The sequence below is a fragment of the Miniopterus schreibersii genome (assembly GCF_964146895.1).
Source record: "Miniopterus schreibersii genome assembly, chromosome: 1".
Taxonomy (NCBI): domain Eukaryota; kingdom Metazoa; phylum Chordata; class Mammalia; order Chiroptera; family Miniopteridae; genus Miniopterus; species Miniopterus schreibersii.
The window spans coordinates 137,224,910-137,251,983 of NC_138101.1; the positions used below are offsets into that span (position 1 = coordinate 137,224,910).

General features: G+C 45.5%; 1 protein-coding gene across 1 annotated transcript in view; it reads right to left on the reverse strand.

Annotated features, from left to right (window-relative positions):
- The window catches only part of RYR3 (ryanodine receptor 3), a 472,179-nt gene that overhangs the window by 153,068 nt on the left and 292,037 nt on the right, over positions 1-27,074 (reverse strand). Inside the window, exons 28-38 of the mRNA XM_081119125.1 lie at positions 24,901-25,109; positions 23,086-23,261; positions 22,169-22,205; positions 20,512-20,675; positions 17,344-17,509; positions 10,846-10,932; positions 10,288-10,514; positions 8,004-8,799; positions 5,756-5,956; positions 2,184-2,286; positions 1,286-1,423 (exon numbers count right to left, since the gene is read on the reverse strand). Of these exons, the coding sequence (XP_080975251.1) occupies positions 1,286-1,423; positions 2,184-2,286; positions 5,756-5,956; positions 8,004-8,799; positions 10,288-10,514; positions 10,846-10,932; positions 17,344-17,509; positions 20,512-20,675; positions 22,169-22,205; positions 23,086-23,261; positions 24,901-25,109 (2,304 nt within the window). The remainder of the gene's footprint in view (positions 1-1,285; positions 1,424-2,183; positions 2,287-5,755; positions 5,957-8,003; positions 8,800-10,287; positions 10,515-10,845; positions 10,933-17,343; positions 17,510-20,511; positions 20,676-22,168; positions 22,206-23,085; positions 23,262-24,900; positions 25,110-27,074) is intronic.

Consider the following 27,074-nt stretch of genomic DNA (forward strand, 5'->3'; position numbering starts at 1 on the left):
GGGTTGCCAGGGCAACTGTTGCCAAGTACCTCATGCACTTTTCCAGAGGCTTTGACACGTCTGCTGATAAATGGTGAGGACTCTTTCCTTTTAGAGAGATTCTGACAAAGATGGAAGGTCAATATAAAGGGCAATAAGATATATGGACCCCAAAGTTAGTGTTTTTAGACAAACAAATCGTATTTTGACAGTCTATTGCTCTAGTCTACGAATTGAAAGTGCATTCTAAAATGGGTAAGAACAGAAAACAAGATAAAAGGCAACTATATTAAACCTGGGGAATTCCTTCTTCTTTCAACAAATGAAATACCTGCAGAATCTGACACTAAAGAGCAGACTGATTATATATAATATACAGACCATGTTTCTTTGGAAATGTTAATGGCTTATAGACAGTCAACTGCTCTATAGAACAAATTATGATCTTGTTTCAACATGGGTCACATGGCAGGAGTCACCTGTCTTTATAACAACTAAAGAAATGAATTTGGACAAGGTTTGGCATTGTTGTGAGAATAGGTCAAAGTCCTTTAGGATGTTACATTATCAACATTGTAGCCGAAGAAACAAAAACAACCTCCCTATTTCCCACATCCTATTTCCTTTACTCCCTACCCCCTTTTTAAAAAATCCTCATGGAGGATATTTTTTCCATTGCTTTTCAGAGAGAGTGGAAGGGAGAGAGGGAGAGAGAGAAACATCGATGTGAGAGAGACACATAGGCTGGTTGCCTCCTGCACGCACCCTGACCAGGCCCAGGGATGGAGCCTGCAACCGAGGTACACACCCTTGGCTGGAATCGAACCCGAGACCCTTCAGTCCGCAGGCTGATGCTCTAACCATTGAGCCAAACCAGCTACGGCTCCTTTACTCCCTTTATTATTATTTTGCTTCCTCACTGAGGCCATTTTCTGTGCTCAGGAACCACAAGAAGATGTGGCGGGAACCACAATGATTAGAGGAGGAGGAAGGTTGTGGAGACAGAAAACGAAGAACAGAAACATGTTCCTGGGCGTTTTTAACTACAGATACAAGAGCAGGCCCACCAGGCAACAGACCCCATAGGTTTCAGAAGCCTCTGAAAGTAAATTCCTTAAATCAGAAGAAAAGCAGAGCCCCAAATATACAACCACCACCACCACCACCACCAATTTCAACATTGCTTCCTCTGAAGCTAAGCAGCCCATCTCTACGGCAGGGATTTGTTAGAAAGCGGATTCCCTTAATTGGGTCTCAGAAGAGCCCTGTGTTGGCAGCGCTGTGACTGAGAGGCACTGTCACTTACTCGGGCATTTCTCTTCTTCCGCTGCCGGCTGAGACTTCTGCGCCTTGGGAGGGCCTTTGATTTTCTGCAGCAAGGCTCGGAGCTTGCCCGCCCAGGAGGTGTCCTCCGCCTCCTCCTCTTCCTCCTCCAGGGGAACCCCTAGCAAGGCACAGAACAGAGTGAAAGCCTTAAACACTACACGAAGCCATCACACGATTGGGAGAACGTAAGAACTCTGCCTCCCACCTTTCACAAGTTTTTAAAAAAATAAGATTTCTTTTGTATGAGAACATCGAGTCATTTAAATCCCAGGACTTAACCCTTCTAACCTATACCCCCGAAGCACTCTGGGGTCTCTAGAAAGAAAGAGTTAACATTGATTACTGCAAATGAAAAGACCATCTATTATCCTATATGTTACTCAACCCACTCATGCATAAGCAGCTCAAAGGCTAAGAGCCACGAAAAACCAGCAGACACATATCAAAGGGAGGAATCGCTGGCTTAGAGTCCTTAAGTGTAGAAGTTACAACAGTCCATTGTTGCAACAGCTGCAAAACAAAGGGGATCAGAATCCTGGCTCGGCTGGAAGCACAGTCCCCATCCCAACTCTCTAACTTGAAGTGAGTTGGCTGAGATTTATGTAAGGATCAGTTATTGTCTTTCCTTCTTCAGAGATGCAGTCCCTTCTCACATCTCAGCAGAGTCTCTTCCAAGTAGGAGAGACTTTCCGGTCCTGAATTATGTCAGGATTATTTCCATTATCTTCTCTGACCCAAGTAGTTTGGATAGAACCATTTCTTGAATAATTAGTATTGTAATTTTAAATAGAAAAATATCCTCCCCCCTTCCCTCCCCCCTCTAGCTTCTGAAGCTAGAGGAACAGACTTGTCTTGGGTCAAGTGCACCCGCAGCTCACCGCAGTGGGTGAGGAGGTCCTCGTGGAAGTCATACAGCTCCTCCCGGATCTCGTCTGGGCAGGGGCAGTTCTCTCCCAGTTGAAAGTTAAGCAGCATGTTGATCTTTGAGGGACAAAGAAGAATGGTTAGTTGGTTCTCAGTAGTGGCCCAAAGAGCTCAGCCCCTGCCTTAGATAGACATCTAACATTCTTTGCAAATCTTATTTAACTCATTTTTGTGTGTGTATTAAAACAGTCAACATTCAAAAGTAGCTTGAATTTTTCTCCTGATTATAAAAGTAGTTTATTAATTGCACAAAATTTGGATAACACCTAAGGAAGAAAATGTACTGAGATTTCACCAGCCGGAGATAACCGCTGTTAATATTTTAGTTAATATCTTCCAGCCTTTATGTATGTAGATTTAGGTTATACTCTGAACTTTTTTGAAACTCATTTTTTTCTGCTTAATTTTTCTTGAGCATTTCCTTATTTACTAAACCTCGTTTTTAATAGGTGCACGGCATTTTCATCATATTGATAAATAGCAATTTATGTAAAATTTATGTAAAATTAATGACCTGGTATATTTATTTTCATTTTATTATCCTTATAAAGTTGGTTTTAACTTCCTTTTACATAAATTTTGTTCACATCTCTGACCACTTTCTTAGGATAAACTCCTGTAAGCCAAATGACGAGATCAAAAGGTTTGCACATTTTAATGGCTTTTGGTATGAATTTCCATATTGTCCTCCAGGAAGCTCACAGCAATCTGTATTATTATCAGATTTATACAAGAGTGTGTATTTCTTTGCCATCTCCATTACAGTAATGAGGGTTAACACACTTTCAAGTATTTTCTAGTTTAATGGGTGAAAAATGTCATATCTCTGTTGCTTTAATTTGCATTTAATTGGTGAGGTTGAACTTTTCCACACATAAGGACCATTTTTAGTTCATATCCTATAAATATCCCATCCATGTTCTCCTTCCATTTTTCTGTTGAGTAATTATTGTTTAAAGAAAATTAATCGACAAGTACTTTGCACATCTCTAGACTATTAAACTCTCATAACAAATATTCCAAATGTATTTCCCAGTTTTCAGTGAGCTTTTAATTTTGTTTGATTTTTTTTGACATGTAGGTTTTATGTATTACAGTCAACCCAACATCTTTTTCATTATAGTTTTGTCTCAGGATTTAAAAAAATATATATATATATCTTTATTGATTTCAGAGAGAGGAAAGGAGAGGGAGAGACAGAAACATCAATGATGAGAGAGTCATTGATCGGCCGCCTCCTGCACGCCCCCGACTGGGGATCAAGCCCGCAGCCCGGGCATGTGCCCTGACTGGGAATCGAACCCTGATCGCCTGGATCTTAGGTCGACGCTCAATCGCTGAGCCCTGCTCGGCTGGGCTCAGGAATTCTTAACTGTTTTTGTGCCACAGACCCTCTGACAGCCTGGTGAAACTCATGGGTTACTTCTCAGATTAATATTTTAAATGCATGAAATAAAATGTAGAGGATTACAAAGAGAAGCAATTATAATGAAATCTAGTTATCAAGATCATAAAAAACAAATTGTTTATGAACTCATTAGACAAAAGGACCCAGTGGCAGGTCATATATCCATTGTGATCTGGAAGCATGTAATGAATGTGAGTGATATTTCACGGTATGAAAACCACTGTAATACGATATGAAAAAATATGCAATTTATGTTGCTGACAAAGTCAGGTCCTTGCTTTGCTGCCTACCTTAACAGTTAAAAAAAATACTATTAGAGATTAATGAAAAGTTGGTAAAAATAAAGCTGTCATTCATTTCCCACTCAGGTCCTAGATGTCTGAATTCTTTCCATAGACCCACAACTCCAGGCTGGTGAACATACAGAGAGACTGGAGCGGTAACTAGAGGTAATCTTGTCCATTCTCCTGCCTGAGGCAAGATAACCCAAACAACACGCTAAAGGTTATTTTCTCCTTCTGTTTAGGTTTCTGGGTTAGAAAAATTTACAATCTCTTTTATTAAACCAGGAACCGTATTTAACATTATGAAGATCCTTAATCATAGCTTCCACTGCAAACAATTTTTGGAAGTAGGTAGTAGTATCATCTGCAATAAAATAATATTTATAAGACAGATTGGAAAAGTAATTTCTGTGGTTGTTCCATAATGTTAAATTTTAGTAATTATATCAACAGCATATATCAATAGGTTGTTTATTAAATAAAAATAAGACCTGAAGATCTGGTTGCAGAATTAGAAAATTAATTTCTTTATTGACAGATCTTTCCTCCAGTGGAACACTTAGGAAGTGCTGACCCATGAGCCTGCAGGGCTTAAAACCAAAAGAGAGCTGAGCCGAACTTTCTGCTGGAGGTCATGCCTTCAATGAAGTCCTTTTGAAAGTGAAAGGCTTGCTGAGTATTTTGGCTAATTTGCCAACCATCATTGGACTAATCTTAGTTTTACCTACTCTTGCACTTAGTTATATCCCCCAAGCATGGTTTTTCCATCTCTCTGAATACTGTGGATATAGGGCTGAAAACCTCTATTTTCCCTCAAAGGTTACAGAAGGATGAGAAATCATATCACTGTTTTAAAATTCTAATTCTTATGCCTCTTATTTCCCAAGTGATTTTGCATTGCTTCCCCCTAAAATTGATTTCAGTCTTCCATACCCTTTGCTGATATTAAATTCTTATTTAGAGAGCTTCTGGGTAGATTCCGTCTAGAAGCGAGGAGGAGTGACAGGAGGGACAGTTGAGTTTGGCAGCAGTTAGTGTCCCTTCTTTCTTTTCATTTCTAGAACAACAACATTGACATTACCTGGAAACTTGCTAAAAATGCAAATTCTTGGGCCTCACACTAGACCTACTGATCTAGAAACTCTGGAGGTGGGACCAGCTATCTGTTTTATTAAGTCCTTGGTGGTTCTGATATCTGCTCAGGAATCACTGGTCTAACGCAGGGAATAATTTCTTGAGTTACAGGCTTCGGAAATGAGTCTGAAATGACTGTTCAGTGGATTGTTTAGAAGGCTAAAGGAGGAACTGATGCCCAGCCCTGGGGAGGCAGAAGAGAAGGTAAGGAGGCAGACTGGGGAAAGAAAGGGTGGGAGCCAGCATGGCCCTTCCGCCAGCCAGGATCATGAGCTACGCCCAGGAGGATAGCGCACCCTCTCTCATAAGTTGGAACATGTTGACCATATTCTGTAGATCTCTGATAGAGAGCAGTGATTTCTGGAAGGATTGGACAGGAGTTCTTAAAGTGGTGGGCCCTTGCCAGGGTGCAAGTTGGATCTGACAGTGATCTGGTCTTTGACTTAGTGATAGGGACATGGGTGTGAGTAAGGGAGGAAGCGTTGCCTTCTGTATAGTTTTGGAAGGGTTATTTTCCCACCCAAAAATAATTGGCAGGTGCTCCTCGGTTGCCAGACTAGGCCTGTCTCCTGGTGGTACTGGGTCTTGTAATGTCCCCCAGCTCTCGTGGCTGCCAGGCACATAAAGGTTTCAAGTGCCCTGCTTCTGTAGGGTTCAAATTCTTTAGGAATGGGATGGAGGCTCAGAAAGGGGGTTTCACCTGCTCCTGTGGGGGTGAGCGGAACTCCTTGGTCTTCCGGGCGGTCAGGGCCGCAGACATGTTCAGGGCCTGCATGAGCTCATTGTAGCGGAACTTCTGATTTGTCTGGAGCTTGGAGACATAAATGTCACCAAATGCCACAATGGCCTCCACCCGGTGCTGCAGCTCACAGTCACAGAGGTAGCTGAGGAGCTCACACATCTGCAATAAAAGTGATAGACGTGCTAACATAACAATGCTTTACGTCAATTGAGGAAGCTCCTAGCATCCCCATTTTATAGATGGTAAGATGGAGACTTAGGTGATTTCAGTAACCTCTCTAGTTCACACAGTAGGCACAGAGCTATTACTTGAATCTAAGTTGGCCTGAATGCAGAGATCAGCTCTTCACCCACCATTAAGCCAGGAGAACAACAGAAATAAGCTCAGAGTAAATCTGTCTGGAGCGAGAGAAAACATTTCTAAAAGAGTGTTTTCCTCAGGCTCTATGCTTAAGGATAGAAACCGGCACTGAATTGCACTGTGAGCCTGGCTCCTTCCTGACATCTTCTGGCTCTCTCATGTTTTTGTCCACAAGCACTGCTTTTCTGTGATTAGTTCTTTAGGATTGTTATTGTTACTAATCTTATCACTATTAGAACTTATACCAATAAGAGAAACAATAGCCACAACTTTTTGAGCACTGACTGTTTGCTGGACTCTGTGGCAGGCACTTGCTATACTTTATTTCCTTTAATCCCTGTGTTCCTGATATTTTTATGAAAGCAGAAGTTCTATTAACCCACACCCACCTAGCCCTTCCTGGGATTAATGGACACTCTCCAGTTTGTCTGGGCATTGGAGGGCTCTCGTCTAGTGCATAGTCTCTGGCATATCTGCAAACCTCTGCTCCTGCCAGGTGAACTAGGACCCAAAGCTTATACCATTCATATTTGTGCTATAACTACAACATTTAATTGAAAATTATATGAGCCATTGAAATTGGAAAACTAAGTTGAATGACTGAGCGACATCTGTAAGAGGTAAGTTTTTTTTTTATAAAAATGATAAAAATTGGGTGTGAGTTAGACAACTACAAATAATTGGGGGAAATCATAAAAATCTAGAAGCATTCTGCATTCAGCTTTCCAATTATCTCTAAATCTGCATGTAGTCTACCCACACTGGCAGTTGTAGATGGTGCCTGACAGGTGTCATCCATGCAGGAGAGGGCTCAATGTGCCAGTTAGAGACTCGCATTAAAGGAAAGGGCTCCACCCTACATTACAATAGCACATTTACATATTTTAACACAGCAGTTAAGGTTTATATGTAAAATTTGTTGTGCTTCTCCTCTATATTCAACATTCTGATCAACTGACCACCTACCAATCCCATCACATTGGATAAGAGAGCTTCAACTACGGATTACTTGGTAATACATTTTATGATAAAACACATTTCATATTGTATTTTATAAAAATACATTTTAAACCTATGTTTTACTATATTATCACCCACGTTTTACAAAACAGAAAGCTAGGACTCTGATGGGCTAGTGATTTGGCAAGTTTATATTACAGGTAGTTAAGGGGCAGAGGAGCAGGAGTTGAAATCCAGGGATGCCTGAGCCAACCTCACTCCATGGGGCAGACTGTTCTATTCTCATTTTCATTTATCTTTCCTCAGTTCCCAGAAGACAAACTTTATTGTCATCAGTTCTTCACTGATGCTACCTTACATTTGGTAAGACTATGTTTTAGGATGTTGAGATTTCCTAGGTGATGCCAAGGGGATAGTGCTAAATTAGCCTGGTTCTTCCTTAGCTCGTATGGCAGTTTCTAGTATGTGTGAGGGTAACAGGTTCCCATCAGCGTGGCGATCAGAGCATGGATACAAGGAGAACTGGTGATGAGTGCGGTTGCCCTAAGTGTCTATTCCTTTGGTCTATGCCACAGCCAGGACCTCACAAACATACCCTTTAGCCCCAAAGGGTAAGAGATAAGATCAGGGCAAATTCATCACTAGCACCAGAAAAATGGTTTTGAAGCGTGTGCCTTATTAATGAGGGTTGGCATTTTCACTTTGGCTTGGGGAGACTTAGGGAGCACAATCTAAGTTAGAAACAAGCATGACTGGTGGGTGCTCTGAGCATTGTTACCCTCCAGGTTTAGAGCAGTATCCACAGTCCCAGCCTTACCACCACTCGCCTGTATTGTCTCGCTCCCCAGCTCTTTCCAAGGGAAGGATCTTTGATGCCCCAAGTTACCTGCAGCTTGACGGACTCGGGTAATCGGGTCTGCAGCAAGCCTTTGACTGGAGCCTCCTTGCCGGCCTTTTCCCCAGCCTCCACTGCCTTCTCCTCCACCTGAGTCACTTCCTCCTTCTCTGCTCCCTCTTCTGTGTCTCCACTGTGCTCCCCAAACACAGACGGATCGATCAGGAGGAGAATCTGCCGAACGTCATCGTCGTCAAACACCCCCATGACCAGTAGGGTTCCGATGAGTTTCAGCACAGGCACGAACTGGAACTGCACAGACCCCCCAACAGGGTCTCGGATGTGAGCCCCACTGCACTGCACGGCCTCTGTCAGCATGCCCAGCGCCTTCATTTTCAGAATCTCCAAGGGAATCTCGGGGCTCTGCTTCTGGTGCTCCTCACTGGTCAGGACAACGCAAGGGGTGGAGAACTGGAAGCCTGGCTTCAGGCACGTTCTCAGGCCCACCCCAGGCAGCCCGTGCCTCTTGGACTCATCTGGGTACAGGCGGATTTTCCTGGTGGTGCTGGTAATGGGGATGATGTATTCATTCTTCATCATCTGCTTTCTCTCCTTAGCGCTGGCCAGATGGATGCTGATGAGCAGGTCATAGAAACCAGACCGAAGGAGGCCAGGGAGGTACTTGTTATCAATGGCGTAGAAGAGCTGGGCGAGGTCCACGTGGCTGCACAGGGCGTAGGCAACTCGGCTGTTTCCCAGGGCGCACACAGCGCTGTAGAGTCTCAGCGTGTGGTAATGGAACTGCATCAGGTCCTCCTGCTCACAGAGCTCCAGGATGTCCACACACCTGAGAATGAGATGAGCAACCAACCACTCCACAGGAAGGAAAATGTGTCAGAACTGAGCCAAGTTACTGCTCTGAATCCCCAGGGATTCGCCCAACCCGATGAAGGCAGGTGGGGCAGAAGGATGAAGGAGTCTCTGCCACACTTTCTCTTCTGGGTTATCATTCCTCTCCCAGTTCTGGTCCTCATCTGTTCCTGATCATCCACCATATCTAACTACAAGGATCTCCAAAGTCGGTAGGTAAGACTTAGAAAGATACTAGTTTACCAAATATTATAGTATTCCTTATTAGGGAAAACCTCAAAATCTCAACACTGAAAAACATTCAGGCATAAGACAGAGGTGACTTGGTCCTGTTATTTGTGGACTCAAGGGGATTCTCTGTCTCCTGATGTAGATGAAACCCTCCATCAATCTACCTTCTACAATCATTGTTATAATCTCCAATCTGCCCTCATCCAAGGGGCTTTCCTGCCCCTGACAACAAACACACCATACTCTCGTCCAGAGAGAAAACACTTCCCAGCTTGCGATGCGCAGAAGTAATCAACTCACTTTCTCTTCCTCCTTCCTGACTTTAGAGGTGTGTTTGCCTGTTTGCTGTTTCCTCATCTGTGGGAGTCCAGGGTGTGGGCTCTGGTCTTTGCTTAGATTTTCCACTTTGTTTAGCACCTCACCATGGATCTGAGGACCCTTATCAATGGCTTACATGGGTGGACTGCTGGTCTTTTCTGCTCCTTCCATACACTAGCCTGCCCTGCTGCTCATGACCCAAAGGAACACCTAACTGAGAGCTAGGCAGGTGTCAAATACCTCCACCCCCTCTCTATTACTTTATTTTTTTAGTCCAAGAGATCAAGGGGTAATAATATCCATAAAACAGAACTTACTTAATTCTTACTACACATAGAAACTCTACATATCTTTACCTACACAATCCCATTTTTTTCTCCCAGCCATCCTTTGGGTGGACATTTATCTCCCTGCACCCATGAGGAGACTGAGGCCTGACGTGCATGAGTAACTCACCCAAGGCCACACAGCCAGAAAGTGATAGAGCTGGGACTGAACCCAGGCCATCGTCCAAGAATGCCTCCTAATGAGGGGAGGCCAGGAGCCTGATTCTTCGTCCTCTAAGTAAGTTGGGCATACCCGCCCCCCCCTCAGTCTTGCCATCACTAAACATGTATTTAAGGATCACACCAACATTTTTAATTAAATGCATGGACATGTCCCTGAGTGCAGGCCCTCAGAGCTGCAGTGAAGCCCCCGTGGCAGGCATCTCACAGTGAACAAGCTATTGTTTCTGAGTGAATATCAAAAGCTGAGAAGGGAAAGAGGAGAAACTGAGGCTTTGGGGAAATCAACAGTCGTCTTGGGGCTGTGCAGGGCCCTTGGTCGATAAGGACACGCCTCCTTCCCTTCTGGGTTTTGGGGGCCCTGCCTCCCCACCTCCCAGGCCTGCCCCATCCTCTGGGCCCCCCACTACCTGTTCTCCTCGGGGATGTGCAGCGCCATCATCTGCAGGGGCTCCAGGCACTGCACCACCCAGCCATGGCGCTCGCTCACCCGCTCCGTCTCCACCTTCAGGAAGCTGCTGGGCATGCGGCTCCAGAGCACGGGCTGGATGGTCTGCACGTCCAGCCGCGGGGGACACTGCGGGACTGGGTTCTTCTCTTCGCTCTTAAATATGGCTGCTGACAGGGGCAACGCAGTCTGGGCCAGGGCGGGAAGGCATCCGGGGGGGAACACACGTGCAATACAGAGAGTCTCAGCTGCTGGCCCACGATACCCAACAGGGTTAGTATAAAGTAAAGACAAACAAATGTGCCCAGGGACCTCTAAGGGCTTTGCCAGCATTAATTAAGACCTTGCCTAATGGGTTATATGAGCATTAATTCTATTAGCACCCAGTAGAAGTGGGCGAAGGAGAAAATGAGAAGGGTATATGAGAAGCGAGAAGTGACAGGGTCCCGTGTGTTCTGAGGCCTAATGATCAGTGTGCCTTCTCTTGTCATAGGCCTTAGATGAGGGGACAGAAAAATACCTTCAGCTTCCCAAGTTCAAACTGGAACAAAGAAGTGCTGGTAGGCTGCAGGAAGACTGCTGGGAACACTTTGGTATTGGGCTCCACCTGGAAACCAAAACAAATGGAGAGGTTTGTCCAGAGCGATAACATCACAGACGGCGAAGTCACTGTGCGTCCTAATCACCGCCACACTCTAATTCTGGCTGAAGAGGAGAGTTCAGGGACTGGTCCTTCTGCTCTGCTCAGAAATTCTTAGAGACCTGGTACCTGTTGGTGATTATCAAACACTCAAACACTCTCTCCCTCTCTCTACTTGGGCCGAATCCCACATCCTTTCATTTTCTCTCTCAGGTAAATGAAGCCAACAGCTTTCTCCACTTCTCAGGAGGATGGACACAGGTGGGAGCTACTAACTTGCCACCAAAAGCAGTGCCTGATCTTGGTCACTGAACAACTAAATGCTCTGGCTCTTCACAGAGTACAGAGACACCTGCCCAGAGGGGGTGACCACTGAGGGCGGTACAGTAATTTCTGAAGGCAAATGGACATCGGTCGGGTACGCCCAGAAGGGCTCTCATAGCAGGGTTTCTTAACCTTGGGACTACTGACATTTTGGGCTGGGAAAGTCTTTGTGGTCGGGGCTATCCTGTGCATTGTAGGGTATTTTTGGCATCCCTGGCCTCTACCTGCTCGATGTCAGTAGTGCTTCCCACCCCTGCCAGAGTCGTGATAACCAAAAGTGTCCTCAGAGATTGCCAAATGTCCCTTGGCGAGATAAGCACCCTCACGTAGGAACCGCTCTATGCAGGCGGGGCTGTGAGGTGCTTTCCTGGAATAAGAAGAAGGGGCTGCCTCCAGAGCCCGTCTCCATAGAGCCCGCCTCCTCTCTCAAAACCTCTCCTTTCACTTGGTTCCTCTGGACTTCTCTCCACCTTCTTCTCTCTCTGATTGTAGTTCTTACATTAAATGGCGTGGGTTCATGGACTGTCTTTTAGACGAGGCACGTGGATTTATTTATGACATTGGGGCTTCACTTATCACTTGCAAACTTTGAGGCAGGGCTTTTGATCAGACTGTGGAGGAAGAAGTGGGCCTCTAATTCCACCAAGTGAAGTCCTTTGCCTTTAAGAAAATTCAAACATTAGGAAATTCTTGCAACTCTTCCGACCAACCCATTTAGGGGATGGTGGGTGTTGTGGACATACCCTAAGGTACCCCCCAGTTAGTCACCCTCCTGTATAATCCCCTCTGCTAGAACTTAAGTGTTGTTTCTGCAAAAGTGAAAGGACTGTCATTTTATATCAGGCTCCATCTCAGCAGACGAGAGAAAGAAGTAACCTGGTGTGTTGTGAGAGGGGGTCTCAGGGCACTGAGAGAGGCTGGACCCTGGCTGCAGCCAAAAAGAAATGGAGCCTCTGTTCCACAAATGCAAGAAATGGAGTCCTGTGAACAACCACTGGAGCTTAGAAAGATGAGCTCCAGACAAGGAGGCAGCCTGGCTGACACCTGGACTGCAGCTTTGTGAGATCATGAGCAGAGGACCTAGCTGAGCTGTGCTTGGACTCCTTACTCATGGAGCCTATGGGACAATAAACATGTGCTGTTTGAAGTCACTAAGTTCAGGGTAACCTGTTACACAATAATAGAAAATGAATATAGAGAGTTTTCTTTCTGTCAGGATATTTGTTACAGATTTCCTTAGATGGTGAACTTCCTCAATACATTTAGGCATAAGATTTATAATAACACAATTTTTATTGCTGTGACTTAAAAGGTCACATGATCCAGTGCTATCATTTGCTCATGATGAAACAGGCCAGCTGATTAAACCCCAGCCTGTGCCCAGCACAAGGTCACTCCCATACATTACAGTGGGCTCAGAGTTCAGGTATCAATATTTGCTTTATCCCCAATGCTGGGAAATATGAAGGGATAAATGCCTATAAAGCCAAAAAGCAGCTTTGTTAAGGACATTCAACAAATAATTACGTAGTGCGTATGACATACCTGCTTTGTGCCAGACTCTGGGTTTACAGTGGTGAGAGACATGAATAGGAAATTCTGATCTGATGCTGGTGTGACCTTGGCCATAAAGCAAGACTCATCCCTGGGCTGGCCCCAGATTTCTCAAATACCCATATGTGACACCTAGAACAATGCATGACCCTCAGGTCATTGCAACCCGAAGCAAGTAGAGCTCTAGCGACTTAGAAAACTTCACCTGGACCAGTGATAATCCCATAAATCTGTGCTCCTTGGGGGAGAGAAGTGCATTCAGCTGAAGGTTCCCTGTGCTGAGCACAATCCCACCAGTACAGGGAGCTATAGGCCGAGGATGGTGGCATGTTTTTCGGTCCCTCAGGCCTGGTCCCTGCAAACTTCACACACCACCCAGACAAACACCAGGGCCCTCCTTACACCTTCCTGCGGAAAGGTGGTGCTCTGAAATCCTTCAGAATACCCGGGGATAGGGTGCTTTCTACCCTGCAGAGTACACTCCCACCTCAAGGAACAACAGAAATTTCTCTTTAATTACTGAAATGAGACTATAACATAGCTCAGTTGATTAGAGCGTAGTCCCGGTACTCCAAGGCTGTAAGTTCAATCCCTGGTCAGGGCACACACAAGAATCAACCAATGAATTCGTAAATAAGTGGAACAACAAATCTCTCTCTCTCTCTCTCTCTGAAATCAATTAAAAAAAAAAAAAAGAGTATAACACAAGTGTGGGCTTATGATGGATGTACACAAGGATAAAACTGGCAACGGGGGGTGTGGTAAACAGAATCCCAGCTGACTCTCATGACCCCTGGGTCACTTTTGCGATGGTATATGTCACGTGGCAGGAGGTATTCTCAAGAGATAAGTAAGGCTACTAAACAGTTAACCTAGAGATAGAGAGATTATCCTAGTCACATGAGCCCTTTAAAACCAGGTGTTTTCACCTGCTGAGGGCAGAAGGGAAAGTCAGAGAGATTGGAAGCTTGGCAAGAACTGGACATGCCCTGGGGCTGTGGAGATGAAAGGGCCACCTGAGGAGGAATGTGGGCACCTCTGGGAGCAAAGAGTGGCCCTGACTAATGGCCAGCAAGGAAACAGGGACCTCAGAAGCCCAGCCTACAACTACAATTGGACCCTGCCAACAACGCAGATGAACTTGGAGTGGATTCCTCCCAGAACTTCCAGATAGAGCCAGCTCAGCCCAGCTGACACCTTGACTTTGGCCTTGTTTGAATCTGAGCACAGAACCCAGTCATAGAACTGTGAGATAATAAACCTGTGCTGTCTAAAGCTGCTAATTTTGTGGTAACTGGTTAGGCAGCAATTAAACAACTAATATGTGGCTTTCCAGTGGAGTTGGGCAGCTTGACAACAAATATTTAGCAAGCACTCAGTAGGCGCCAGGTGTTGTTTTATGAGCAGGGGACTTGGCAGTGAACATGAGAGATGGCCTCTGCCCTCGGGAGCTTCCACTCTGGATGGGAACTCACATTGTAATGGACAGTGAGCCCACATTCGGGTCAGCCGTGGAGTACTGCTGACAGTTTCCCCTTCGTTTTTAAGGTACCTTTTATCACTAGCTGATCAATTTTGTCCTTGCAATAACAGACGTTCTATTTCTAACTGTGTGTGAAGATCAGGGCATAGGAACTGGCCTGAACTGAAACCTAACTCCTCCGGCTCAGTTCTCAGAGCAATGTGGCTGGGGTGTCAATACCAGAGCAGTGGTATTTCTTGAACATACATTTTATTCCTGGTCTTGCCCATGATTACATTAAGTGGGACAGAAAAAAGGTTTTCAAATTTACTAGCAGTCTTTAATGGGGGAGCCCTAAAAATTTTGTTTGAGAGAACCCTTCTCTCGTTATTTTGGTTACTGGTCCTTTCCAAATTGAAAGCCAGTGTATAAATATCACTGCCCTGCTTCTCTCGAGATAATTGAAAAATGAAAACGGCTACAGCTGCAGAATAACAATTATCCCACTGCCAGGGGGACCAGAGGCACAGCCACACACACGTCAGCGTCTCGCCTGCAGTGAGAAGGGGGCTGCCTGGGTGTGAGCCTCCCCAGGGCTGCTGCGCAGAGCCAGGGTTCTCTCCCCAGTCACAGCAACATTTCTCGGGGGGGGGGGGGGGAGAGGCAGGACTGGCACCGCTGAGTGAGAAATCGGGATTTATACGCGTGAAGCAGAGGCAGCCATCCCAGAAGGGTAGGAACCAGCTCAGAGAAGACAAGTGATCAGCCCACTGTCACCCAGGAACTACTGGAAAGATGGGCTTAAAAATGGCCAGTGTCCTGCTCTCTGTGGGACACTGACATCGTGGGCTCAACATCGTGGGCTCTTCCTTGAGGAAGGCTGGTAACTGCCGCTTCAAATGCCATCGCTTATTTATTTAGGGACTTCCGAAGCCCAACTAGCCTGAAGTTATTAGATGCTTTAGAGCTCTCTGCAGCTCAGGGAGGACCCTTCAGTCAAACTCATTTCAAATTTAATGGGAAAAAGCTAATGGATTCTGAAGACAGAGTAATGTACGTAAGCAGTTTCTCAAGGGACTGGGGGGAGGGTGGGATTAGAAAGTACTAGGAGAATACAGCCTGGTTTCACAAAGGCCTGTTTCTGGGAACGGCTGGTTGGGCCCCCACTTCTGGACCAAGCCTGCTGCACGGTGTCGATGATTCTACCTTTTTCCAGGAACAGAAGGAGGTGCACACACTGCAGGGGGTCCAGAGAGGACGCAGCTGCCTCCATGCCAGCAGGCCGTCCCAGGAACCCCAAAAGGGATCAGCCCACCTGATCTTAGTCACCAAACATTTCAGATTTGGGGAAGCTACTGTATGTCTCCTCTCTGGATGCCATCTCCCCAACCACAAGCCAGGAAATGACTGCCAAGAGGCGTTTCAGCCTGGAGGCTGCAACCTGGGGCTGATTCTGGGTTTTATCCATTTACATAGCACTGGGATGCTTTTCACTAGCTGCCGTTGGCTAAGCTTCATTAAACAGGGCATGTCATTGTCCTGGGTTGGCAACCTTCAGGAGGTCCTCAGTTCTTATCAATACCTGCCTCCTTTCTAAGTGGATTTCTCAACCACAATCTACAGAGGCCCCACACCAGTCTGTCCACTGTTGCTCAAACACACAGTACCTTATGCTTCCGTTTCCATAACGCGTCACACTCCCTGTGCCAGTCTTTCAACCTACTACACTTCCCTCGCTCCACAAGAAAAAAAATTTTTTGTTTTTTGCTTCAAAATCAAGGTTTCTTCATCATGAGCACTTTTCTGACCACTCAGTGGAGGCGAGCTCTTCCTTGTCTGAAGTCGAATAACACTCTGTCTGCACATACATGAGACTCTCCAGTCTATCCTCACAATGTCAAGAAGAAGGTTTAATGCAGAAATTTAACTCATCTTAGCCTTTCTCAGGTGTGCTCTGTAGAACTCCAGGCTTACAGAGTACTACTAACTGTTAAAGCAAAAAAAAAAAAAAAAAAAAAAGCAAAGCTCTTCTTGGTTAAATAGTATGAGAAATGCTTGGGTAGATAGGTTTCTTCTAAAGTATTTCTCAAAGTCGATGTTTGTTGGAAAACTTCTAGAGGAGGGTATGATATGTGGCATTTTCCAAGCTTCCATGGCCACCAGACAAGAAGATCCTACTTAAGGGAAATCAGCTTTTTTTTTTCATTATTGTGTAATTTTATTTTTGTTCACATCTTTTTTTGGTCCACTTTTTAAAAACAATTTTTTAAATCACAGTTTACATTCAATATTATTTTGTATGAGTTTCAGATGTACAGCACAGTGGTTAGAAAATCATATACTTTACGAAGTGTTCCCCCGGATATTTCCGGCACCCACCTGGCACCATCCGTAGTTATTACAATATTATTGACTGCAGGCTTCTGGTGCTTAATGACAGGTAAACCTACATGTGTACAACTGATGCTTTTCCTGATGAGTTCTATCAAAGTACACAGAATGTAATAGGAAAACACATTATTTACATACATGCATTTTAAAAGGACCCTGTAAGGAACCCATAGGGAATGAGACTCATCTTCTGCAAAGGGAATACTCCCTGGCAAATTAACCAGCTTGTACGGGTCTATATTTGATTACAGAAGTTTCTTAAAGCAAGGAGTATCTCCGTTCACCTCTTAAACTTTGCATCTTGTATGGCCCAGGTGACATAAAAGTTGCATAGGAAATATTTATGGAATAAATAAATAACCTTTTAGAGCCCATCACCAAGGAAAAACCCTCTTATCTTCTAGAAAGATGATCAGCATATATGATCAACCAAAAAAATACTATAGTTTCACACACACACATCCCATTTTTTTCCCTTTCTGGACAAAATGAAGCCACTCTACTCATTTATTGTTTGTTTTCCAAGATGGCTTGTGGGCCACAAGGGCTCATCACCTGCGCACGCTCTGATGGGGATGCTCAGTATGAGAATGAGGAGAGACCTAAGATGGGGACACCACTGTCTTGTCCCCAGAAACTGTCCCTACCTGGTAGCAGGTGCCAAGCTCTCTCCCATTGGCCGAGAAGGACAACATGCCCATTGCCAGATCCACGAGGCAGCCGATCTCCAGGTCCACGTTGCTGCGACTTGATCGCTGGGAAGTGGCCACAATGTCCCCACCCCAGACCATGTAGCAGTTGCTGCGCTTCACACTAAGAGCCAAAAAGATGAAAGGCACAGAGTGGGGACTGGGGCAGCTTGCAACCAGGACTCAGGGGTGGACTGCCCAGGCTTTCCAGTCCGCCCCAATGACTTGTTTTCTTAAATGAATTCGTTCAGCTTCAGCCCAGTTTCCTCAGGCACAAACCTCTCAGTTTAGGGATGTGACAGTCTATCAGGCTACTTCGGTCCACAGAGCCTAATGCTTGGGGAACTGTTTCCCGGCTCAATGTTGGTCTACCTTTCTGAACCAGAGAATGGGGATGGAAGAATTCTCCCCTTAGAGATGGGAAATGGAGGCACAAGCAGGGTGCCTGCCATACTCAGACGTATATAGGCACTTGGTATCAGAGGCAGGATAAAAAATCTGGTTTCAGAGTCCTAGCCCAGTGTCAGGGCAAAAAATCTGTAAGACACTTGGAAACTCAGGGCCACATTCCTTAGGACGGCAGGCCTGGGCCTAGGAAGACTTGCAAAGTAGGTCAAGTTGGTCTCATGTCCTCCCAGTCCCCTGGAGTCTTCCCTAACTTCCAGCTGGGGTGCCTTTCTCAGCAAGCTGTCTACCAACCCACAGAATGTAATCTCCATTGTAGGCACCATTATTTAGATTTAAAAGTCAAATATAATAACCAAAAAGCCATCAAGGCTCCAAAGCCTGGTTCCTTAATTGTAAGATTTCAAATTTCGGGAGGGGTTAAGAGAAATGGCACAGTGGCAAAGGTGATTCCTGAACCCTTTGCTCTGGCTGTGGGCAGGGGACAGCTGACTAGGTAGCTCCTCCTAGTCCAGTCCTGGAGTACATCATCGGAGGAACCCGGTCACTTGAAGCAACACAAAGTGATTTTTCTCAGGTTAAACGAGAGTGAGTCTACACCTGATGGAAGGGAAGCCCCTTTAAACATCCTAAGGTCAATCTGATTTGACCTTGGACAGCCAAGGGTTTGATTAGAATTCTCCAAGGTTCTTTCCAGCTCTAGAAGTCTATTACCCACCCCCTCCACTGCAAATCCCCTTTGTAAGTCACTTTGTGGCCACTGCCCAAAGATCAAGTGCTGCCCCCCTCCTCACCTGGCTGGTTCCTCAGTGCGAAGCCCTCAGGCAGGGCCAGTGCAAATTGCTCCTTCCAAGGAGTTATAGCCATTGCTAGATTTCCATTAAGGTTAAACTGCAGCCATGTTACTACTGCTTTTTAGTGATTAGAGTACTAAGTACATTGGTGACTACTACAGGATTCAATTAATAATGCATTGAAACAGTGAGAGAGTGAAGTGCCATGATTTGGTCATAATTTAAAGGGCCCAAACTTGAAATAACCTAAAAACCTGAAAATCGATCCTGTTTTTATCTGTCATGCAAGAGACAAAGAAGGATTACTGAGGACCTACTATATACTGGGTCTGATTCTAGGTGCTGATGTTTCACTTAATTTTCACAATAAATGCTGTCACTGAGGCTCAGATAAATCATGCCTGGCAAGGCACAGCCAGGAAACGGGAGCAATACACCCAACTGGGATGAGCACATCTGCCTTTTGATTTTCTGATTGGAAAGGAAAGTCTGGATTGTCAACTGCTTTCACATACTTTCCTTGCCAGCCTGAACCAGATGTTGCTTATAGCATCTACTTTGGATCTCATTACATGATAGACATTCAGCAACGATAATAATTGCAGTTAATGTTTACTGAGTGCCCGGGCTGTGGCACTGTTCCAGGCATTTTTCTATGCATTATCTCATTCATTCCTCATAACTCTGTAGCAGCAATTTTCAACCATTGTCAACTCATGGCACACATAAACCAATTACTAAGATTCTGCAGCACACCAAAAAAATGTATCATATTTTTTGCTGATCTGACAAAAAAAAATAGGTATAATTTTGATTCATTCATACTGAATGGCTATTGTGTTGGCTGTTGTCATTTTTTTTATTTGACAACCTAAGGGGAAAGAGGTCAGTGCCCTTGACTAGTCAGGTATTGCATGTTTTAAAAATTCTTGGGGCACACCAGTGTGCTGTGGCACACCAGTTGAAAATCACTGTTCTGTAGGATAGAAACTATTATTCTCATTTTACAGATGAGGAAATTGAACCCAGGGAGGTTAGTGACTGGTCCAAAGTCACACCTCTGGTAAGTACTGGAACCCAGTTTAAAATACAGGCGGTTTGCTTTCAGAGTCTGTGCTCTTAATCACCTGCCTACAGCGATTGTACCTGAGCCCCGACCACTAGTCTTTGATGAGCCAGTAGCATCCAAAGAGCGGTGACTCCAAAACCATTCCTGACTTTGTAGGGATAAAGATCAGCTTGAAAAATAATGTATTATATCTCTACACATGTCTGCATGAGGAAAGACTCCATTCAATCTCAGGTAGAAACAGACATGGCCAACAGACATGGTCCACCTCTGGGCCACAGCTGGCCAAGAATTCTCTTTCTGGTGACAGTGCCAATGGACTGGTGGGAGGATATGGGTGTGCCCAAAATGTGTTTCCCTAAAGATCCCTAATTCTTACTCAGTGGTTATTATGCATGAATTTGCAATGTCTCTTTTATGTTGTTCGTGGCGTCAGTCATGACAAACTCGGGATGAGGAGTTCTGACTTGATCAGCTGCTGTGTGACGTGGTACATCATTTTATTTCTTCTGAAGTGACTTCTCTCAAGCATCCAGGGACTGTTCCCTGTCATGATGGTGTAGAAATTGGGTTTGCCCAGAAATCATGGAGAAGAGTCTGAAACGGAGCCCAGACCTCCCAATGGTCCACTTGTACCTCCCATCCCTGAGTCATGTTTTATAGACATGATGAAATTCTCCACTTTTTTCACTAATAACATGTCTCCCGTCATAGTACCCACTCCCATCCTTTTACTTAAGGACTTAGGCCTGTGCTTCATTTTCCCTTTTTAACAGATGCTGGATGTTTCCTTCTTTTGGGGTGTGAGGGTTAGAGGAAAAAAGGCTACTGGGGGGAGGGAGTGAGGAGCCTCCTTACCTTTCATGGACTCGGCCTCTTTCATCCCCCAGAGTAACAGTCACTGTACAGTTTTTATTCAGGTCAAACTTTTCACTGTATAGGTGATAGTCCGGAGTCACCCATCCGACCCAGACGCAGGACGGATCTTGTCCGGCAAAGATGCGGATCGCATAGTAGCACTGCTGGAGAGAGACCAGGCGAGGGAGAGGCACTGAGCTGGGGGAGCGTGCTCGGGAGGCAGAAACAGTGCTGAAGCCACTCCCTCTTTCCTTAAAAGTGCACCCGGTTCGAGGGGTGCACTTCAGGCTTGGAAGAAGGGGTGCCTAGAGAGTTCGGCTTCCTTATTTTTCTCTCGTCTGTTGTGCTTCAGCACTGAGAATCAAGCCCTTCATCTACCACTCTTTGCTCAGAGGTCTTGCTGAGGAAGTAAGTGGCAGCCACTCGGAGAGGCCAGCACAGAACCCTCACTGTCAGGCCACTGTCTTTGCCCTGAGAGTGGAGACAGCCGAGGCTCAGAACTCCTGCCACACTTCCCACTTCTACAGGGAAATTCAGGATTTTTTTGGGAAACTCTTGAAAAAGATGCTTTGAAATGAAGCCCCTATGTGGCCAAACACGCTTTATGTGACCCTCAGGCTCATCGCCACAGCAGTTCTCGGTGGACGTCATAACACTACAGTGTATCCCTATGTTATAACAATAACTAAGGCTTTAAGGTAAGTGACTGCTTCACCGTGTTCTTTATGAAACTGAGCACATTCGCTCTTCATGAAGTTACTTCTGTTTGTTGTCTGTCATCTTTTTTTAACTGGAAGATAAAAGGATAAGTCAGTCAGCCCGGGGCTTGAATCTTGGCACTGGCAGCTATTCATCGTGTGACCCTGGACAAGTCATGTGTCTTTTCTGTGTCTCAGGGTACATAATGTTGCCCATCTCGCGGGGTCGCTGCGGGAATTAAGTGGGCAGGTGGTGCCATGTGCCTAGCGCAGTGCCCTGCACAGTTTAAGCATGTGCCGTGGCAGTGGGACTCTTCCTCTGGAAGGCAGTTAACCTATAGGATAACATAACAGAAGGGTGACATGCATTCCTTCCACACACACAAAAAAAAGTTTTTTTTTTGTTTGTTTTTGTCAGGTGCTAAAAGAAGAATGAGAGAGAGAAAGAAATTAGGACGTCTTGCTTTCTGATGACTACCTAGCTATAGAAAAGGGACAAAAATGAGCCTCCTATTTTCTGGGCTGGTTCCCTGGCTCCTTTTTCTCACTTGATGGCTTTCAACATGATTCCTGGCACAACTCAGAGAGACGGGAGAGTTGATTCATAGAAGTTTACATAAACGAGCAAAGAAAAGAATTAAACTGAGACCCCCCCAACTGATGTGCATTTCAATTAGAAAGGCAGTGCTGGGTCCCCGGTGGCAGATGGGCAACAAGTGCGCAGTGATGCCCAATTAGATGCTCCAGGTAGAGCTCTGCTTGGCACTGAATGAATGTCTTTTCTTCCCCCATCTAAGAAATGCCATAGATATGCTTTGGAAGCATCAAGATGGATATTAAAAGGCAGAGTAATTGGCAATTACAGAGGATCTCTAGACAGGTCTTTGCTGGAGGGGGCATATTACCAGGCACAGCAAAGACTCAAATAATTAAAACCGTAATTGAGAACATTTACTTACTGTGGTTGTTTGAGAGAGTATTTCTTGCATCTGTTTCCTGGAGGGAAGATAATCCGTGTCTTAGTTATTTGGCTGTAGAGAGAATTCCACAATTCTGACAGGCTACTGATCTACCTTTAATGATGACGGCGAGTTTAAGAAACTATTTCCTGTACACAAGTGATCTCAACTGGTCTTGGGACTTGTTCACTTGTAACCTGCTACCACAAGCCAGGGCTGCGACTTCCAACTGCTGTCCCTCAGCCCAGGGGGCGGGGTGTTGAAAAGATTGTAGTAATGTATGCGGGGATACATTACTCTGAATTCATTCCCCTGTTCTCTCAAGTAGCTGTGCTTGTTTGAAGCTTGGTAGATAGTGAAACTCTAGAGAAAACCTGGACAAGACAGCTCCAAACAGGGAGACATATATCAACAATTAAAAATAAACACTGAAAGAAAGAAAGACAGCAAGGAATATATTCCTTATCAGGAAGGGAGAAATCATATTACTCATGAGTTACACAGCTTCTGGGCGGGACACTGGCCATAATAATACAAAGAAGGTGGTATTTGCCTCCAGAAGCTTCTAGTTTCACATAAAGGCAACAACAACCGTACCCTCTCCTTTTACTCCAAAAACACAGCAACTCAGGTTGCCAGGAGGCCAGTAACTCAGAGGGCTCGAGAAGAACAAACTTTTCCACTAGATGTGACCCTATTTAGCTTGCTTGGCCCCCCAATTATGCATTGCACACACACGCACGTGTATGCCCATGTGAGTATACACACAGATCCCCATTTCTTTACCCGACTGAAGGCAAAGAGAACTCTACCCACAGAACTCTAGTTGCGCTGAGATAGAGTACGAAACACACAGATGGAAAGCCAACTTCACAACAGGCACGATCACCTCTGAGGGCTGGAGGCCTCACCCTCACCTTTTCTGGAAAGCGTCACTGTCCAGGCAGGGGCTGTGGCTGAAGGAGGAGTGGCACTCGACGGGCATGCTCAGGCGAAGGTAGATCATACTGGCATTGCTGTTCTGTGTGCCGAATGTCTTGTGAGTCACCTTGAGGCATGGAGGGCTGTCCATGGTGCTGTCGATCCTCACAACCTGGAAACACCATGGGTCCTTTATCTGACACACGAAGGAGCCTGACCTTGACCCTGTCCCTCCTTCCCTCGCTGACATTATGTATGGCAAGGCTTTCTGCAAACTGTAAAAGGTGTCACCAATGATAACCAAGCCATTACTCTCATCCCTACTTGGACCTTACCCAATAGAAAAGAACAGATTTTCCTCTGGCTGGAGAAATTAGAGATTTAAAAAACTCCTACTGGGTTTTCTGCAAGGTCAGGGGTGGAGAACAGGTGTAAGACAGGGGCAAGTATCTAGATAATGCAGCACGGTGTCCACCGAGGCTGACCTTTCAGGTCAGGGGGCAAGTGGCTAAAGAAAATCTTCCCAAAGATTTCCATTGTCAGCGGGCATGAGAGTATTTAAGGAAGAGGGTGCTGGATAGCCCAAAGCTCAAGAAGAAAAATCACAGCTTCCTCCGAGGGCCCTGTTCCCATCCGTGCACTTCCCATCTCTGCCACAGTCAGTGCCTGAGCGCTGAGGCTTCCCGAAGCCCCTCTAAATACCAGGAACATTCCCAGCACCAGGGCACAAGCATTGCAGGGAACAGGGTTGGAGGAAGAAAATTCTAAACTGGAATTTTAAAAATGCACGTCAGGGTTTGCGGGGGGAGAGAAAGTAAAATGGGATAAAATGGGACTTACAATAACAATGTTCTCATGATCCAAGCATTTCTCCCTGCATTCTAGAGACTAGTTTTCACCCTGGGGTCCATGGGTGTGCTCAGATATTTTTGTGTGGTTTGTAGATTTTTCCAAATGAAGGATCTCTAGATTCCATCAGTTTGTCAAAGGGGTTCATGACCCCCAACAGTTTATGAGTCAGCTTTCAAAAGCAATGGCTAGGTAGGAATCTGAGAAATAAAATTCTTCACTGTGTAAGACTGTGGGGAAAAGTGGGGGGCTAAGAGTCGGTGCCTGTTGAATTTAGATTGGAAGGTGAGTTAAGGGAACTTAGCGTCAGGTAGAAGCAAGCTATTCAATCTGATGCTTCAATGAGCTTATCTGCTGACTTTCCATCAGGGCCCCCCCCCATCATGAGGAAACCGTGGTGTGCACGGGCAAAACAGGGGTGAGTAGGTATAGATTCAGAACCCAAATCAGACTCTCTATAATCTTTGCCTCCACTTACCTTCCCCTACGAGATGGCAGCAAGATAATTAACGACTACACCTCGGCTTAAAATGCTGGCAATGATTCTGCAGAAATTAAACAGGGCCTAGAAGACATCCATTTATGAAAAGAGAGGAAGCACGTCCAGGACATCTTAAACACAGGCTCTGAACTTTTCTAGGAAAACGATGTTTAAGGTCTCCGAATATCTTAGTGCTATGACAATGGCAGTATAGCAATGCCTGGAGAAAACAGGTGGCCCGAAGGCTTGGAGGCTGATCTGCAAGGTTATATCTGAAAGGTGGTTGCCATCTGTAAGATGCCACTGAGCTGCCCCAATTAAGGCGTCTGCAACTTCATCTCTGAGGGCCAGCAAGGAGGGGGCTGGTAAGCAGCCAGGACAGAAACTTAGGTAAGCAGCTGCCCTGTGACAGGGGCATTAGCAGGAGCTTAGTGCCTTGGCCCATGTGCCTTGCCAGTTCCACCCTGGCCTGTAACATTACCTCTATATGGGGATGATCCTTCGGCACGTTGACAAATGTCGGGAGGCGCTTGCTGAACCACATCGCAACATCTCGGTTCATGTTGACAGCAAAAGGCTCAAAGCCCTCTTGGAGGCCACACATGGTATAAAACTTGAAGGTACTGGCGTCCATCCCGAGATTCATGCGGCCGATCTGAGACAGTCCCAGAGAGCAGATGGGCACAAAGCCTGCAGAATGGTGAAGAAGGGCCCAGCCTCAGCCCACAGTGCAGTCCCAGGAGGCTGCGAGGAAGCCAGACCTTTGCTTCCTTAACAGCTTTGAGTCCCGGCCAGAAAGATCCTTTGTCTTACTTCCTGGCACATAAACTCAGCAACAGGAGGCACATGGAGATTATGGCTGCCCATGGTGTACGGGAAAGAAAAGTAGTTTGATTCAAAATAATTTGGGGGAAAAAAAAACAATCATCCAGGCAAGATTATTCTTAAGCTGTAAATAAACATAAGCTGGACAAGTAAAACTGATAAGAGAAAAAGTACAATTCTTTATCTATGCCTTAGTTAAAACTGCTGTTGGCCCTGGGAAATTTTAAATACTGCTCCAAACAGAACAGCACAAAAGCCTGAAGAATGATTGGGTGCAAAGGTCTCACTTTTCTAGATCTCAGCATATTCCCCAGGGAGATGAGAGCTCTAATGGTTCTGCCCATTCCAAGGATAGGATACGATTCTGAGACATTTTATATGCTGACTCTATGCCTCTGCTTGTTTACAAAACACAGCCTCCAACCCCCACCCTCCTACTCTACGGTATGGCCCCCGCCTAAGCAGGAAGACAAGGGTTTTGAGGAGCAGCTGTGGAAAGCTCTCCTCCCCCCTACAGCTCTTGCCTCTCCAAGCTCGCACCACGTTAAAAAAAAAACGCTGCCTTGCCCAATAGACCAAAGCAGAAGTTCGAACTGTTTGGTGTTCCTCTTTGTGGGCTATTTATAAATCATAATTGTGGACCAACAAATCAGCAGAGCCGGGAAAGCACTAATGATCTGGGATTTGGGAAGATGTGAGAGGCAGGTGGTTGACAGTGCTGGGAGGGGGGGCGGCTCTGAGGCTGGTGGCTAAGCCAGGCGCTGGAGCCCCTATAAAGAAAGCTGGTGTCATTTCTAGGGCAGAAATGTTTATTTAAGGGGAAATTTGAAAGCTGATTTTGGTAGCATTTACACTCAACAATAAGAGCAGTACCGTTTCCATAGTAGAGACCAGGGCCCATATGTTCCTAGCATGGGTGCTTACACTCTGCTATCCAAGCCACAATGTTTCTATGTACATCAGTGAAATAAGTGGGGAACCAATCCCTCACAAGCTAAGTTGGTTGCTTTCAGAAACGATGAACTCATTTAGGACACTTTAATACTATTTAATGTGCATTCTAAATAGAGAGCTTTAATACAATCCTAGCAGAATGAGGGTGATGTCTGTACAGATTCTCCTGTCAGGGCCACGAGGACTGAGGGTAGACTGGTGGCCGAGGCCCTCAGGGAGGTAGACGGACAGGCCAATCAGACCGGCGCCCATCCACACAACCTCCTGAGCGTGCTGTGCTTCTGGCACTTTCACACCAGAGATTCAGACGGATGAAACCACCTCCTTGCTATGGAGATTTTTATAAAGAAGGAACCTTTGGAAATCCGACTCCAGTGTGAAACAAGGATTGTTCATTGGCAAGTTTCTTGAGTCTCCACTGGGACAGAGGGCCCACCTATGTGCTATGAGAAGATGTGAAGGAACGAGAGGAAACTGTCCTGATCCCTGGAGCTTACTGATGTGAAAATGGCAAACAGAATACAGAAGAGTCAATGTTATGCTATAAAACATCCCTACTCTCAAGACAGTGTTTTGGTCTTGGATGGGGGGGTGGGGTAGTAACCCAACCAGAAAACTAGCACCACAGTAATTTTATGCTGGAGCCATGATCATAAAGTGTTTCAGCCTGATGTGAGCAGAGACAGGACATCTTAAGAAAATCTCTCTTCTCCCTTCTTGTCTATGAACCTGGATGGTAGAATAATTGAGCAATAGGTGTAAAAGCCTGAGTGGTAAGAAGCACAGATGAGGACTTCTGAATAACTCAGGTCACACGAGTAACTTCCTTGACCCAGTCACACTAACAAGGTAAGACACACGCAGGAGGGAAGAAAG